Source organism: Neopsephotus bourkii, unplaced genomic scaffold, assembly GCF_033783945.1.
Source record: "Neopsephotus bourkii isolate Nb327-2 ecotype Australia unplaced genomic scaffold, CSIRO-AGI_Nbou_v1 NB_1036, whole genome shotgun sequence".
Lineage (NCBI taxonomy): Eukaryota > Metazoa > Chordata > Aves > Psittaciformes > Psittacidae > Neopsephotus > Neopsephotus bourkii.
The window spans coordinates 3,294,595-3,309,629 of record NW_026901525.1 but is presented as its reverse complement, the minus strand read 5'-3'; the positions used below and the strand labels follow the sequence as shown (position 1 = coordinate 3,309,629).

The window sequence follows — 15,035 nt, the reverse complement described above, 5'->3', positions numbered from 1 at the left end:
TTAGCATTTCCTACAGATATGAACTAAATAGAAACCATGGTTTGTATGTCTTTGTAGTATTAAAATAAGCTATTGAGTCATTTGTGTCACTCAAATGTTTAGTAGTAACTTTCTGCATATGCTTCTATTCTGAAAATATATCTGGAGTAAATTGTAGCGCTGCTTTTACTCGGGTGACAGTATTAAAATGGAGAAAAAGTTGAAAAGAACAGATGCTTGGAACAAGTTCTGTAAGCATAGGCTGTGAGGGTGTTTTACATGATGCTTCTTGGTTCATGGTTTTGCTTTGTGGCTCAAAGCCAAGCCCACTCAGAAGTTTTGGGGAGGTTTCTGAGTAAAGCCAGATGAATTTCCACTCAGCTTTGATGCTCACCTGTTCTCAGTACATGGTTTCCTTCAAGATAAGGCAGTGATTTTTTTCCAGGAATGGAGATTAATAAAAAGGCAAATCAGACATTTTTACCAGCACTTGACATTTTAACTTTTCCGGGAAAATGAGGGGGCTGGAATCGCTGTCTGCGTCACCGAGTGGGAGTAGAGGGGAGAACTTTAAAGTCACTTAATTGAATGCTCTCTAAATCATGACATTTGTGCAATGAGTAATTTTGTTAAAGCTCAGGCTCCAGAGCAGTTTGCTTTTGTTGTTGTTTCTTGTGTGGAAAGAGAGATTTCCAAGTGGAAATACCAGTAAGAAATTCTTGAAAGTGGACTATGTTCATGACCGTGTTGGGTCTTGTGAGGCAGAAGTAGCCCAGAGCTGAGTATTCTCATCTAAATGGTGCAAAGTGAATTAAAGAGATAACCAGAGGAGAATGTAACATCTGTTCCTGGACAGGTGGGTTTAGCTGCCTTTCAAATACCTGTCCCTTATTGCAGATGTTGGTAGTTTCTTCAGGGAGCTATGGGAATCGTTCCCTGATCTAGAAGTAATCAAGAGTTTTACATTCCTGTGTCTTAATCTGTGTCTTTGCTCTTCTGGCCGGTCGGCTTTATCAGTGCAGTTAGCCAGCAGGCAATGGCTTTACTCTTCATCCATTTCCAGCCAGCAAAGTTCAGGAATAATCTGACTTCCAGAACTAAGCTAATGATGACAATGAAATGAAGAGTTTATCACAAACAATGTGCATCATTCTCTTGTTCTGCACAATGTTGTTATTATTGGGGTGTTCAGAAGAGATCTGTAAAATGTTTAGTGTTTAATGGCTTTCCACAATAGTAAAGCAACCTTGGTTTTGTGTGTTAGGGGAATGTGATTTTCTTCATGCTAATCTGAATTTGAGCTGAAACTCATCAGTAAGAAAACAGGCTAGATGTGGGTGGAGGCTCAAGCAGTTAAAATAGGCAAGTGCTTGGAACTTAATAGGTTACCATGCTGTTTGATGTGTGCTGTTTGATGCAGGTAATTTTCCCTTCTTCCAGCGTGCTGGCTCTGGTGTCTTCCTGGTTATCCAGTGTGTTGGTTCAGGGAATTGCCTAAGAGTGAAAAAGGGGAGTACATCAGTAAGCTCAATGGGGTACAAGTACGTGTACCTGCAAACACAAGGAGCCTTATGCATTTTTAAGCTGCTGAAATGTAAGCAGGTGGTACCTTTGCAACACAGCTTCTCTATTGTGCTTCTCTCCTAAGCAGTGCTGGTTTTGTCTTCCACAGGACCCGTCGGGGCCCAGCCCCTCCTCATGGTGCCCAGACGTCCCGGCTATGGCACCATGGGCAAACCCATTAAACTGCTGGCCAACTGCTTCCAAGTTGAAATCCCAAAGATTGATGTCTACCTCTATGAGGTGGATATCAAACCAGATAAGTGTCCTCGGAGGGTGAACAGGTAAGAAGATGGCATTTGTATTGGAAGTTATATTGAAATAGTTAAGCAACAAACTGCTTTTCCCTTTGTTAATATATTATTTCCTGCAATCAGTATATTTGAAATGGTCAGACATGGTTTAAGCTCCACCTATGTCCTGTCTCTGTTGTTATAGCATTCCATACAGCACATTGTATCTCATCTTATTTTCATGTCTGGAATATATTAGGGTCAGTTAAATCCCATGCTAGGCCACTTCCTGTGTATTTTGTACACTTTTATGTGTATTTTGTCCTAAACCTCACAAGTTTTGGGAGCCAGAGAAACCTCAGAAAGAGGAGGTAACTGAACCTGACATAGGAGATACAGTATTTCTTGCTTTCAAAAAGATTACAACATTTTGTATTTCCTGTATTGTGTAACCTGTTTCATCAGTGCAAGTTCAGGGTAGCTGAAAAGCAGCTTTTGCCTCTTTCATCTGTAACTTTTACATTCTAACAATATCATCTCACATGGGCCTGATTTTGGCTGGTGATTTTTCCCCCTCCCTGCATGCTGCAGGTATGAAGGCTGTTCAGATAGCTATGATTCATTAAAAGGAGAGTAATAAATTGCTAAAATTGGGATAGAATAGTTCTGTGTGACTTAATGCTTAATATAATCTTACAGTTATCAAAGGTTCATTTAGTCCTGTATTGTTAAATGAAGGATGCTTGTGAAGCCGTGTCCATGGGGATACAAGGAGAATATCAACTGCTCTAAACTTGGTGATTTGTATGCCTGATTCTTTCCTAGTGTGATCTTTTAATGAAGATCAGTATCATTTCACTTAAAATCAGTTATCTAAACCCATTTTTTTGTCTGTTCCATGGCCATGCTTGATTAAAATAGACTGAGGGAGTCAAAGCTGTAAGAACTCCAGCAGTTGCAGTCTGTGAATCTGTGTAGTTGTTTCCATAACAGTGGGAGAAATTACAGCTGTTTGAAAAAAAGAGCATTTGAAATAAGTTGTTTTAAAATGGCAACTCAATTTTACTTAAAGCAGGCAGGAAAAAAAACCCTCTATGGTGCCATTTGTAGGGTGATTTCCAGCTCGCTTCCAAACCCGGAATTGCTGTTTGTCACAGCTTGCTTCAGTTGGTTATGTGTTAGATAAAGCCTGAGTCTTCTGAAGTTTTCAGTTCATGTGGAGAGAGGCAAAAGCATTTCGTTTGGGTTTGTAAAGTAAGTCTTTGTGAAATGCTGTGTGTTCCTGTGCACCTAAATAACGGTCGTTTGCTGAAGAGCATGTTTACAGCTGGTAAAACCTTTGCATGCCTCGAATTGAGATTCTGACTGTTCCTTTAGGCTTTTGTTAGGTTGTGTGAAAGCGGGTTGTTTCTCAGAAGTGCATTTTATAGACCAGAGTTAGTTTTAAGTGCTTTTTGAGGTTTCTTATTGTTAGGTTTGGTTGCTATAGCATAGGTGTAGTTCAGATGCACATGTCACTTTGTCCAGAAGCTCATCAACTTTCTATTCTACCAGTAAAGACATTGTCTTCCTTGCTCATATTATCAACTGGTAGAAGCAGTCATCTGGTTTTTGTCAAGCTAAACTGAGAAAACTGGTTGGATGCAGGCAGCAAACCTGCTATTTTTTTATTGCCACCAGCTTATACTAAAGTAAGTTAAGATAATCTGTAATTATGTGCAAATTTGATCAGGCTTTTACCTGATTTTGAAGTAAAAACTCAGATTAAGGATTTGAAGCTAAGACTTTTTTAGGGTACCTCATTTTTGTATACAGTGTGGGCAGAATTCATAACTGACTGGAAGAGCAGATGGAGGTTACTGGGTAGACATAACAATTTACTGCGTCCATGAACTGGCAGAGCTTTCAGTCGTGAGTTTATACTGGTTTTTCATAATACTGTCTTGTGGTTTTCTTCCAAGGTAAGTGTGTCCTTGTTTCCTATAATAAAGGTTATATGAAGGTCTCAGTTCTAGGACTTTCTGAAATGATTTCAGTAACAATATTTTCCAGTATTGGAGCATTTGCATTGATTCTGATTTTACTCTTTAGTTGATGTATGTGAAGCCCCTTTTTGAAGCAGCAGTGGGTGTTCTATAATTCACTCAAGTCATGTTTGTTGAAATGAGCCAGTTGCAGTCTGATACTTCTTTGGAAACATCTTCAATGTAAATATCACCTTTTCCAGGGAGGTGGTGGACTCAATGGTGCAGCATTTTAAAGTGACAATATTTGGGGACCGTAGACCAGTGTATGATGGGAAAAGAAGCCTCTATACAGCCAATCCACTGCCTGTGGCCACAACTGGGGTAAGAACTAGAAACAAAAACATGTTTGTAATAGGTTTGTAAGAAAGAACAAGCACCAAACCCAACTTCCAGTATTGCTGAGTTCAGAAAAACTGGAATTGACTTACAGCCTGTGTGTTGAAACGGAGTTCTTCTGATGTATTTCCTGCAACTACCAATGTATGTAAATATGCATGCAATAGCTGCATTCAGAGAGAATTTAGCAGCCTTTTTTTACAGCAAAATCTATCAAATACTCAGTTTTACAGACTAATACATTATCTTATGAAGTCCTATTAAAAAAACCAAACCACAGTTTCTCTGGGATGAAGAGTTTTCTGTTTCAAGATGGCAAAAAGTTATGTGATCCTCTTCTGCTTGGTGAGGACCCACTTCTCTTTGTTTTGTGTATTTGATAACATACTTCTGTCAGATGTGCTCTGTCCTAGATATTTGAGGTTTTGAGTCTCTGGCCCAGTTTTGGAAGGAGTGGAATCTCAAGGCCATCAGGCTCCGATTAAACAGCTGCCTTTCGTTTCTCCCTCTCCCACACGCAGGTGGATTTGGATGTGACATTGCCAGGGGAAGGCGGAAAAGATCGTCCCTTCAAAGTGTCAATAAAGTTTGTTTCTCGGGTGAGCTGGCACTTGCTGCATGAAGTTTTGACAGGAAGAACCTTGCCTGAGCCTCTGGAACTAGACAAACCTATCAGCACTAACCCTGTTCATGCTGTCGATGTGGTGCTACGACACCTACCCTCCATGAAGTAGGTTCACTGTCTTCCTGCAGTCTGTCTATACCTGAAGTATCCCCAGTGGGAGACCTTCATCCCTGTTTCTTCACAGGTGAAAAGACAAAAATGATCATTCCCCGTGTGCAGCACAGCTGGTTAGCTGGACTGACTGAGGGGATTAAAGCCAGTTATGTACAAGTGTGTGTTTCTGTAGACATGTAGGCTCCAGAGCAGGTGATGCATTTGAACAGCTCAAGAAATAGGAGCCACTTAAAATAGGCCTTTAATTGAAATACAAGGGGTTGTAGCACTGCTTCCACGTTTTCTGCTCAACTCAAGCCAAGTAGGGTGACTTGATGGCAGTGACTCTCTGAAAGCACGAGTCTTTAATTCATCCATAACATCCATCAATGGTGCATGCTTCTCATGTTTTAAATACACAGTTGAGATTAGATATGTGTCCTAACAAAGTCTGTGATTCTTTATCTCAGAACCCTGAAACATTAGAGAAGGCCAAGGTGATTTTGCTTTATTTGGTCAGTCAAAGTTTCTCTCAAAGCTCAGTTGCTGGCTTCACCTCCCAGGATCCTGGGGGAACAGCAGAGGTGTTAAAGAGGCATAAAGGTTCCTTAGCAGCTGTTGTCTGAGAGAGAAGCAGGGCTTTCCCTGCTTCTTTGTTTCCACCATAGTTATTACATTTCTCAGAGTACGTTTTAAAACACGCAGAATGAGGTCTGAGGGTCAGTCCAGTGTGTACAATGCTGTTGTACAAAATCTGCCGTGATGGAGATTATACTTCCTTGAAGTGGAAGATCAGAAAGGGTAAGCTAACTTAGTCCTTGATTTGTTGTGAAAACTGAAGGTGGTTGCTAAAACCAGTAAATGTTTTGTCTCAATTTAAAATCACTGCAACAGGAGCAGAGGCATTTGAAGTGTTATCATTTAAACTTGGTTCTTGACACAGATTTCTGGTGCACAAAATCCCCACCCAACATAACAATGCTGCATATTCTAATCTTTATGATAGAACTTTTTATTTGGAAAGCCATAGCATGACGGTGTGCTCGTCTTTTTCCCCAGGTATACCCCTGTGGGCCGCTCCTTTTTCTCAGCTCCAGAAGGCTATGATCACCCCTTGGGTGGCGGTAGGGAGGTCTGGTTTGGATTCCATCAGTCTGTTCGGCCTGCCATGTGGAAGATGATGCTCAATATTGATGGTAAGTTGGGATTCAGGGTTAGGAATAAAGGTAATAGTGACCATGCCCTGAAGAAGAAAAATGATCTCATCATTCAGTCATTTTGCTTGAGTTGGTGGTACCATGTTTCTGTGTGGTGATAACTTTTGGTGCCATCAGTGCAGAGGATTTACTAACCAGGAACTACCTTCCACACTGATTTCTTGATTCATACTGTAGATAATAAAGAGTTAAAGAAGCTCAGGGGTATTTTGCTGGAACTTAGATCAGAATAAGAAAACCTTAAAACTTAATTGCATTATACACAAGGGGTTTTCACTTGAAAAATCCTTGTCTCATTGCTGAGTTGGGAGATTTAGTAGCTTTTTCTTGTAATAGCCTTATAAAATACATGACCTGTGAAGTCTACCTACTGCAGAAGTTGTAATGATAATAGTAGAGCGAGATTGCAATAATGAAGTGTAAGTATGCCTGCAATGGCTTCCCATTCAGTCACTTCAGACCAGACCAGTATGGCAAAGGCTACCTAGAAATCCCAGTCTTTTTCTGGATTTGTCATCGTGTCAGTGATGGCAGAAATGTACCTGCCAGATCAAAAAAACCCAATAACCCTGTAATCCTATATAGGAAGGAAAAGCCTGGCACAGCTTGTTTTCCTTACTGAGTTTCTGTGTTGCTGCATCCACAGTGGTTCAGGCCAGTTGCTTAAGATGTGTCTCCACGCAGCTGCCCACAGTAGGTGTTGTTCAATACTGGCAAGAAAACTCTGTAAACTTTATCACAAACACTTTTGTGAATCGGGCTAATTGAGAAGGGCTTTCTTATGCAAACTCAGATCTGCTTTGCTCCACTTTATTAAGCCCCAGATGAATGCATCTGAGATCAACTGGTGCGTGTGTCAGGCTCCCTGGCTCTCTACGAGCTCTGAGTCTATTTAGTTGCTAAACCCCTATTGAAAAATGTCAGCGTTTGAGATGCAGGTGCTGCCTAAAGTTTTCTCCAATTCACATTCTGTTCTCGCTGTCTGTTTGAAATGCTTTATAAACCCAAGGTAAATAGTCTGTCTTTTTTGCATGAGGCTGAGCATTCTGTCAGGTTACGCTTAGCATCTGTCTTGGAGCATAATAACATGTTGCAGGTGATAGTGAGCTTTCAGGCTGAGCATTTCCAAGTCCATGTGTTCTGGTTTGCTTCAGTTGTGGATGGTACCCATGTGGCTTCGTAGTTCGTGTAAAATTGCCTTTCAGTCAGCAGCTCTAGTATAGCTATTGTCTGAAAATGGATGTAGAAATCTTACCTGAGAAATAACTAGTACTGGTATCTGCGTGGTAGGGACTGCGATAACTACGATTCAGGTGGGACAAGAGTATTAATTCACATCAGTTTATTACTTTCTGTGAAGCAAGTGTGTCTTACCAGCATTAAAGCATAGCAAGTCACTCTTGCAGTTGTAATGTTTCAGTCCTTTCTGTGAATGGGAAGCCTCAGACCTGTGTAAGCTGCGGTTTACAGAGCACTGCCTTCATGTTGTGGTTTTAGGCTGTGAAGATTACCCCCAAATCCCGGTGCTTGAGTTTTGGCTTGGTTGTTTAACTTGTACGAGGTTCTCTGCAGAACGTGTTTGTGTCACTGGCGTTGCTGTGGGAGACAAAGCACTCGCTGCCAGTGGCTGGGGGGAGGCTGCTGGTGTTCATTCAGTAATCGACATCCGGAGGTGTGGGCCGGGTGCATCGTGTGAGGTTGGCAGCCTCCTCAAGTGACACATCTCTGAAGAATGTTTTGTGTATCAGTGCAGGGATGTGGTTTGGGGACAGGAGATGTGCAAAGCTCAGGAAATGCTGGTCAAGTGTTTCTTTTCTGTTGTTGCCACTTAAAAGTTTTAAAAGGCCAGAGCAATTTGCTTGTGTCTGAGCTGTATCTGGTGCCACCTCCCCTGTCCTACCAAAAGGTGTGGTTTCCATTGCTTGTCACTTTGTCAAGCAGATCGTTCATGGTCTTCTTGCCATGGAATGAGTTAACTGCCCTGCTCGGAAACAGTATATTGTCACTTAATGTGTCATTAGTATGCAGGGAGGGAAAGAGATTTTAGTAGATCAATGGTTGCCCTCACCGCTACACTAATGTAATTGATGCACAGTCAAAATAGTGCTCATGTTCCTACCAAATATTGTTTTAGTAACTTAGCAGATCATATCATTCACAAAATCATATTGCATATTGAATAATCTTGGCGTTTCATGTGAGCTCTTCAGTAGAGAGACATGAATAATGCCTCGGCTTGCAGCTCCATGCCGAGTTGAAAGAGAACGTCTCTCTGGGGCATTACAGTTCTCTAGAAATAAATGTTATCTGGGGAAAAAGCCTTTTCAAAACCTTGAAACGCAAAGTGGTTGCAGAATGCCTGTGCTGGAGACCGATTCCCTGTGGGCCCCACGCTGGCTCTTGTATACTCAGTTGTTGTGAGGCTTGCTAATCTGTTTAAGAAAGTGTGCTGCACGTTTGCTTGAGGGTCACGTGGAATGTTCAAAAGCATTCATTTGTGTACTGCTTCACAACAGCCTCACTTGGGCTTTCTGACACAGAATGTTTTGTTCTTTTTAGTTTCTGCCACTGCCTTCTACAAAGCACAACCTGTAATTCAGTTTATGTGTGAAGTTCTTGACATTCATAATATTGATGAACAGCCAAGACCTCTGACTGATTCTCATCGGGTAAAATTCACCAAAGAGATAAAGGGTGAGTAGGAACAGATCTGTTCTGTCCCAGGTAACACAATCAGGCTGATTCTAAGGGTTTTGTTTTAACTGGAACCCTGGTTAGCATGCATCAGAAGAGCCCTGGAACTGCCAAGAGAACTTCAGTGTGCCCTGTCTGTGGTTCTTGTCCTGAATGAAACAATGCAGCTCTACAGAGAGATTAAAAATGCTCTGTGTTCCAGTGGCTTTAAGAGGGCAAAGGAAAGCGTGTTGTTTACTGCCTGGGTAGAGGTAAGTGCTCCTGCCTTGCTGGATGACCAACCTTATATAAGCGAGGGTCACTGAGGCCACGGTTGTGTTGTTCTGTAGAGCTCCTGCTGTTTAAATGCCAAGGCAATGAGAAAATTGATTTCCAAGCTAACATCATTGATTCTTTGAAAGTAACTGATTGCTTTATGGAAAAACAAGTACCACTTGCAAACTTGCAGCTGAGGGCCAAATTGCATTCCAAAGAAATTGCATAAGCTGCTGGTTGGAGTAGGTTCACTCCATATATGCTACTTTACTTTGAGTATTCCCATATCCTTTTGTTCCAGTGTAATTTGCAGAGAGAAAAGCCTTGAAAGGGCATAGCTCTCCAAAGCTCCGCTCTTAAATACTTGTGTTACTTGATGCAGGATTAGATTCTATTGAAATTCTGGGCAGCAAAAAAGTAAATTTGAAGTTAGAATTTAGAAATAATAAACTTAGAACAGTCATTGGGGGGAAAAAATGTAATTATTTTGTAGTTGTCCTCACATGCCTCCTTCTTACATCTGCCCATCTGTCTTCATTCTGGAGAATGAGAAGCTGTCTCTGCTTGATCTTAGATGCCTCAGACACTGTGTTACCATAGTCAGAAAACCTCGAGAGCTTACCTTTGCTGTCAATATTTGGTTTTACTACTGTAGTATCCGGGAACTCCAGCCAAGATGTGATCTTCATAGTGAAACAAACCCTGCATTAAAGACTTGGCGGTCTGTGAGCAGCTCTGTGGGAGGGTAGTGCCTTCTGTAGTGTCACAGCAAATTAATGACAGAGCAGTGAATGGTTCCAGATAGCTCTGTATTCACAACCCTCTTTTCCTTGGCCACACTGCTTCATGGTGTCTTTTTTGTGTTTTCTCTTCATGCTGTATCAGGGCAGTGGGAGTTTAGTTTTGATGATGCCATCCTCTAATGCTGGTGTTAGTGTTGTCAGGAATCAATGAAATACGGTTGATACGTCTTTGGCATGTCTGTGTCCCTGGTAAACTGAACACAGTATCTGCTTTCTTGTACTTTGGGACCTGATTTGGTGTGGGGTATTCAATCCATTGCCCACAATCCACATGAGCCTCAACAGGACAAGTCATCCAGCTGCTTTTTCAAAAGCCTTCACTAGTAGACCATAGGTTGGATCTTCTGGATAACAAAGCTTTGTTTTTAACTGCCTGCTTTTCCACGGGCTGGGGAAAGACATAGCAGTGCATCAGTGCTATGCAGCACTTGTGTGATAAGCTCAGCACTCCCAGCAGATGTTGAGTCTACTTGCTGTGTACAGTGCAGACAGCGAGTGCCCAGTCAGTAGAAAGAGCCACTGAAAGCCTCTTGAAGCTGCCACTGTTGCTGCTGTTATTATCGTGGATAGAGAGAGATAAGCCTGGCGTGCCTCTGGTATGTAGGCTGAGTGCTTTTAGGCAAGATCTTCAGCTGCTCAAAAGCTCAAGTTAAATTTGGTCAGTGAAATGAAAGAAAATTACAGGCTGAATGAGGACACAAAGTTGGGGAAGTGAACAGTAAGGTAGAAATCTGGTTTTGCCCTTTTCATTTCAGTTGTATGGGAACTGCTAGTTTTAAGAGACATTCAGCACTGAGAATGAGAACAAAAGAAGATGGTGAAGACAGTGTCTGTGTCTGAGATTAGTCACACGCCTGTTAAACGAAGCTGCTACAAGCAATTCAGATGACATTGAATGATAAATGTTATACATTGTGATTTGGTTTTGAGGATAACGCCCGATTAGTCAGAAATCAATTAATAATGAAAGTAAAATGCTTAGAGAACATCATTTCTCCTGTTGTGCCATTTGACGCGGACTGTCGAAGCTGTTAGAACATGCTCTATTGTGTGAAGCCTCGTCCCCTGTGGAGATTTTTGTGTAGTTGTGACATTGTTTTCCATGCTCCTTTTCTGCAGGTCTCAAGGTAGAAGTGACTCACTGTGGAACGATGAGAAGGAAATACCGCGTTTGTAATGTAACAAGAAGGCCTGCAAGTCACCAAACGTAAGGCGCTTTTTGTCAAAGCATAAACTGTGATACCTTAACCCTGAATGTGTAACAGGGCCTAACATTGTATTGAATTTGGAGGGTGTTGGTATTTGCCAGCTAAGATTTCGTCCATTTTATTAAAATGTGTGTCTTTTCAGCTTTCCTTTACAGTTAGAAAACGGCCAGACAGTGGAGAGAACAGTAGCACAGTATTTCAGAGAGAAATACAACCTCCAGCTGAAATACCCTCATCTTCCCTGCCTACAAGTGGGACAAGAACAGAAACACACCTACCTGCCTTTAGAAGTAATGAACTTACTTTGATAAATCAGCTTGTTGTTGGTAGGCTGCGTCACTTTGCAGGAGGTTAAGAACTTGTGTGCTTTGCAGTACAAACACGTTCCCGTATTTACGTGCTTGTTCCTCTATTTCACTGAAGACTTCTTTAGTGCTTTAAAGTAAGACTATGCAGTTGATTAAACACATTGGGATGTGTTTTGTAGTGATAGTGTTGTGTATCGATGTTATGTTGGGATCAGTTTCTAGGAGCTCCTAACGTGTATTGACGATTCTGCCTTCCTTTCAGGTATGTAATATTGTAGCTGGCCAGCGGTGTATCAAGAAGCTGACAGACAATCAAACATCGACCATGATAAAGGCCACAGCGAGATCTGCTCCAGATAGGCAGGAGGAAATAAGCAGATTGGTTAGTTCTTTACTTTCACTTTGGTGGGATACTGCTCACTAAATGACACTGCACTAGATAACATGTATGCAGAACCTTCTGATGTGACCAGCCGTGTCTCTGCATTCCTTCCAGCCCCTAAGTTAAGAGATTTTAACTACTTCTTAAAAGAGGATTTATTTAAAATAGCTTGCAAATGTGGACCTTTTTTTCTGTTAGAAGTTTGGAGGTGGTGGCATCTTCTGTACTTGAGATGTTTGACTGCTTTCTGTGGGAAACACTACATATTTTCACCTGATAAGTCCAATATTGTTTCTTGATGCTGAATCTAAGCACTAAACATAAGTGTTTTTCTGACTTGAATTATCAAACTTGCATATTTTTGATTGAATACTCATAAACAGATAGCTCTCATTGGAAGCAGTCTGGTTTTAAGCTGACAAATTAGCCATAATTTTTCAGTTAAAGAAGGCTGTTCTGGAAAATTCAGAAGACCTGAATGTGCAGTAATAGAATAAACGGATTTGATTTGTCTTGGGTTTGCTTGTCTCTAAAGGAGGTTGCTTTTTGATCTATCCTGTGGGTAAACAAAGTGCTTTTGAGTGAGCATGCTAGGTGAGCACTTGAGTAACTAAGGGAACACAAAACACATTATCCAATCTATCATATCTCAAGGTATTAATTATTTTCACTGGAAATCGGTTGAGGGTGTGAATCTGAGCCTTGTTCAACAGCGGGGAATGGTTGTAGAACCCTTCCGCAGCAATCCTGTTAGTCTTTTGTCTATTCCGTGGATTGTGAGTAGATACTTCTGTAACATGGGAAAACTCTTCCTTTAGGTGAGAAGTGCAAATTATGATGCAGATCCGTTTGTTCAAGAGTTCCAGTTCAAAGTCCGGGATGAGATGGCCCACGTGACGGGGCGCGTGCTCCCCGCTCCGATGCTGCAGTATGGAGGACGGGTGAGGTGTCTGCTCATTCTTCTATTTCCCTTTTGAAGAGTGAGTTCCTGTGCACGTTGACAATTTTAGTCAGTTCAGTTGCATTGTGCAATACAGGGATCAGAGTTTGAATGGTAGAACCTGTGTTCTGTTATCCTGAAACTCCACACACATAGGCTTTTTCCTCTTTCACTCACTTAAACGTCTGTTGCTTTTGTTTCCACAGAATCGAACAGTGGCAACCCCAAGCCATGGAGTATGGGACATGAGAGGGAAGCAGTTTCACACTGGTGTTGAGATCAAAATGTGGGCCATAGCTTGCTTTGCAACACAGAGGCAATGCAGAGAAGAAATATTGAAGTAAGGCATGTCGTGGTTCAGGCTTTGAAGAAGCCATCTTAGTAAAATCATGAATGTAGAACTTCTAATGAGCATTTTATCTGGTTTTAATCATTGAAGATATTAGGGCGAGAATCCATTCTGGTTTGCTTCCTGACTGGAAGCTACAGTTAAAACACTGTACCTGAGTACACTGTGGGGTTCTGGTCCTGTGATATTGCTGTTTTGTGGAGAATTTCTTTTGGCATCTTGAATGAAGCACTGAATGTCTCTGAACTCCTTTTGTGTCACATTCTGGCCTTTAAAGCTGTTTGGAAGTGTCTCCATTTGAGTAGCACAGTTCTGCTGTCCCCTTCTGCTTTGATTGGTGTGTGATACTGTGAAAACTCGAAACACTTCTCATCCTTAGGGGTTTCACAGACCAGCTGCGCAAGATCTCCAAGGACGCAGGGATGCCCATCCAAGGCCAGCCCTGCTTCTGCAAATACGCCCAGGGTGCAGACAGTGTGGAGCCCATGTTTCGACACCTCAAGAACACCTATTCAGGGCTGCAGCTCATCATTGTCATCCTGCCAGGGAAAACACCAGTGTATGGTAAGGGAATACTTCTGTCTTTACCTTCTTGGTCAAGTATTGTTCTGAAAGACTTGCTGCCCAGCAACGTTAGAGCGTTCTTCAGGATCATTCTTTGGGCATTAGAAACCAATATTTTGTGTCCAAAAATAAAATCACATGGAAGCAGGTACATAAGTTGGAAGTTGTTTTGCAGAGTATGTACATTTAAATTATTGTGACTTAAGCTAAGCTCACAACAGAGCAATAATTTCAAAGGGACTCAAGTTGTATCCTAATGTTTGCTTCTCAGCGGAGGTGAAACGTGTGGGAGATACACTCTTGGGAATGGCCACGCAGTGCGTTCAAGTCAAGAACGTCATTAAAACATCTCCACAGACCCTATCAAATCTGTGCCTGAAGATTAATGTTAAACTTGGAGGAATCAACAACATCCTTGTACCTCATCAACGGTAAGGCTTTGTGGAGACTGATGTGGGGTTTCTTTTAACAGACGAGGTTACGTTTGCTGCTTAGCCAACCTCCAAGTGCTAGTGTAATCGTCTTGTAGAATGGTAGCTTCTGCAGGAAGCTGTTTGTACTGTGTGTGTGTAGCTCTGTGGTGTTTCTCCACTAGAATCATGCCACAGTAAATGGCAGTGTTTTTTGGAATGACTGCTATGGTGGTGTTTTGAAGTTCACGTGTTGTGCACAAAGACTTCATTGTCTAGGTTTGGCCAGAGGGCCTGATAAGAAGGCTTCTCCATGCAGCTTAACTGAAAGAGAATCAAAACCCCACAGTGAGCAGTAACCTTGCAACAATGTTCACCTCCAGTTGTGACTTAGCCCTTTTTTCTTTTTGAAGACCCTCTGTGTTCCAGCAGCCAGTGATCTTTTTGGGAGCTGATGTCACTCACCCTCCTGCTGGAGATGGGAAGAAGCCTTCTATAGCTGCTGTAAGTGTTCTTAAATTAGCATTGTTTTTTCATCTTAGGTAAAGGTTAGGACAGTAAATGCAACTCCTGGACTGTGGCTGTGTCAGATGTCTTCCAGGGCTTATGCCAGTTCTTTGTACACATTTCCAGTGTTATTAAAAGTCATGTCTTCAGAAGAGCCTGGTGCTTCAGACTTTTCTTACCTTGATTTAAAAACTAAAAAGCTAAAATGGCAGTTCTGTTAAATAATGTACTGCTGCAGAACTGTTCTAAAGGCAGCGATGCAGCTTTGTGATGTTAGCTAATAACACTTTTGAATCTTTAAAGAAGAAAATTGTCATTAAAGGCCTGGTTGGGCAGGAATGGTTTCGGTAAGTCTTACCTTTTGTGTTGGTAAAGTTCAGGAGGTCAAGGTGATGGTTGGATGCATGGTCAGTACCTTCATATTTTGTGCCCTTGGTATTTTACTTGCCATTGATGGCAGACTCCAATTCTACAGATTCATGTTGAGGTGCTTAGAGAGCAAGTTTTATACCTGTTTTAAGAAGGTGTTAAACCTGTATCTCTTA

General features: G+C 41.7%; 2 protein-coding genes across 4 annotated transcripts in view; one reads left to right on the top strand and one right to left on the bottom strand.

Annotated features, from left to right (window-relative positions):
- PSMB2 (proteasome 20S subunit beta 2) overlaps window positions 1-15,035 on the bottom strand; it is a 183,517-nt gene that overhangs the window by 122,833 nt on the left and 45,649 nt on the right. The window lies entirely within an intron of this gene.
- AGO3 (argonaute RISC catalytic component 3) overlaps window positions 1-15,035 on the top strand; it is a 36,121-nt gene that overhangs the window by 7,310 nt on the left and 13,776 nt on the right. For both annotated transcript variants that reach the window (XM_061360786.1, XM_061360787.1), the window contains exons 2-14: window positions 1,652-1,823; window positions 4,000-4,120; window positions 4,657-4,865; window positions 5,913-6,049; window positions 8,630-8,764; window positions 10,942-11,029; window positions 11,173-11,320; window positions 11,601-11,720; window positions 12,539-12,661; window positions 12,867-13,000; window positions 13,389-13,573; window positions 13,845-14,004; window positions 14,397-14,487. In XM_061360786.1, the coding sequence (XP_061216770.1) occupies window positions 1,652-1,823; window positions 4,000-4,120; window positions 4,657-4,865; window positions 5,913-6,049; window positions 8,630-8,764; window positions 10,942-11,029; window positions 11,173-11,320; window positions 11,601-11,720; window positions 12,539-12,661; window positions 12,867-13,000; window positions 13,389-13,573; window positions 13,845-14,004; window positions 14,397-14,487 (1,823 nt within the window). The remainder of the gene's footprint in view (window positions 1-1,651; window positions 1,824-3,999; window positions 4,121-4,656; window positions 4,866-5,912; window positions 6,050-8,629; window positions 8,765-10,941; window positions 11,030-11,172; window positions 11,321-11,600; window positions 11,721-12,538; window positions 12,662-12,866; window positions 13,001-13,388; window positions 13,574-13,844; window positions 14,005-14,396; window positions 14,488-15,035) is intronic.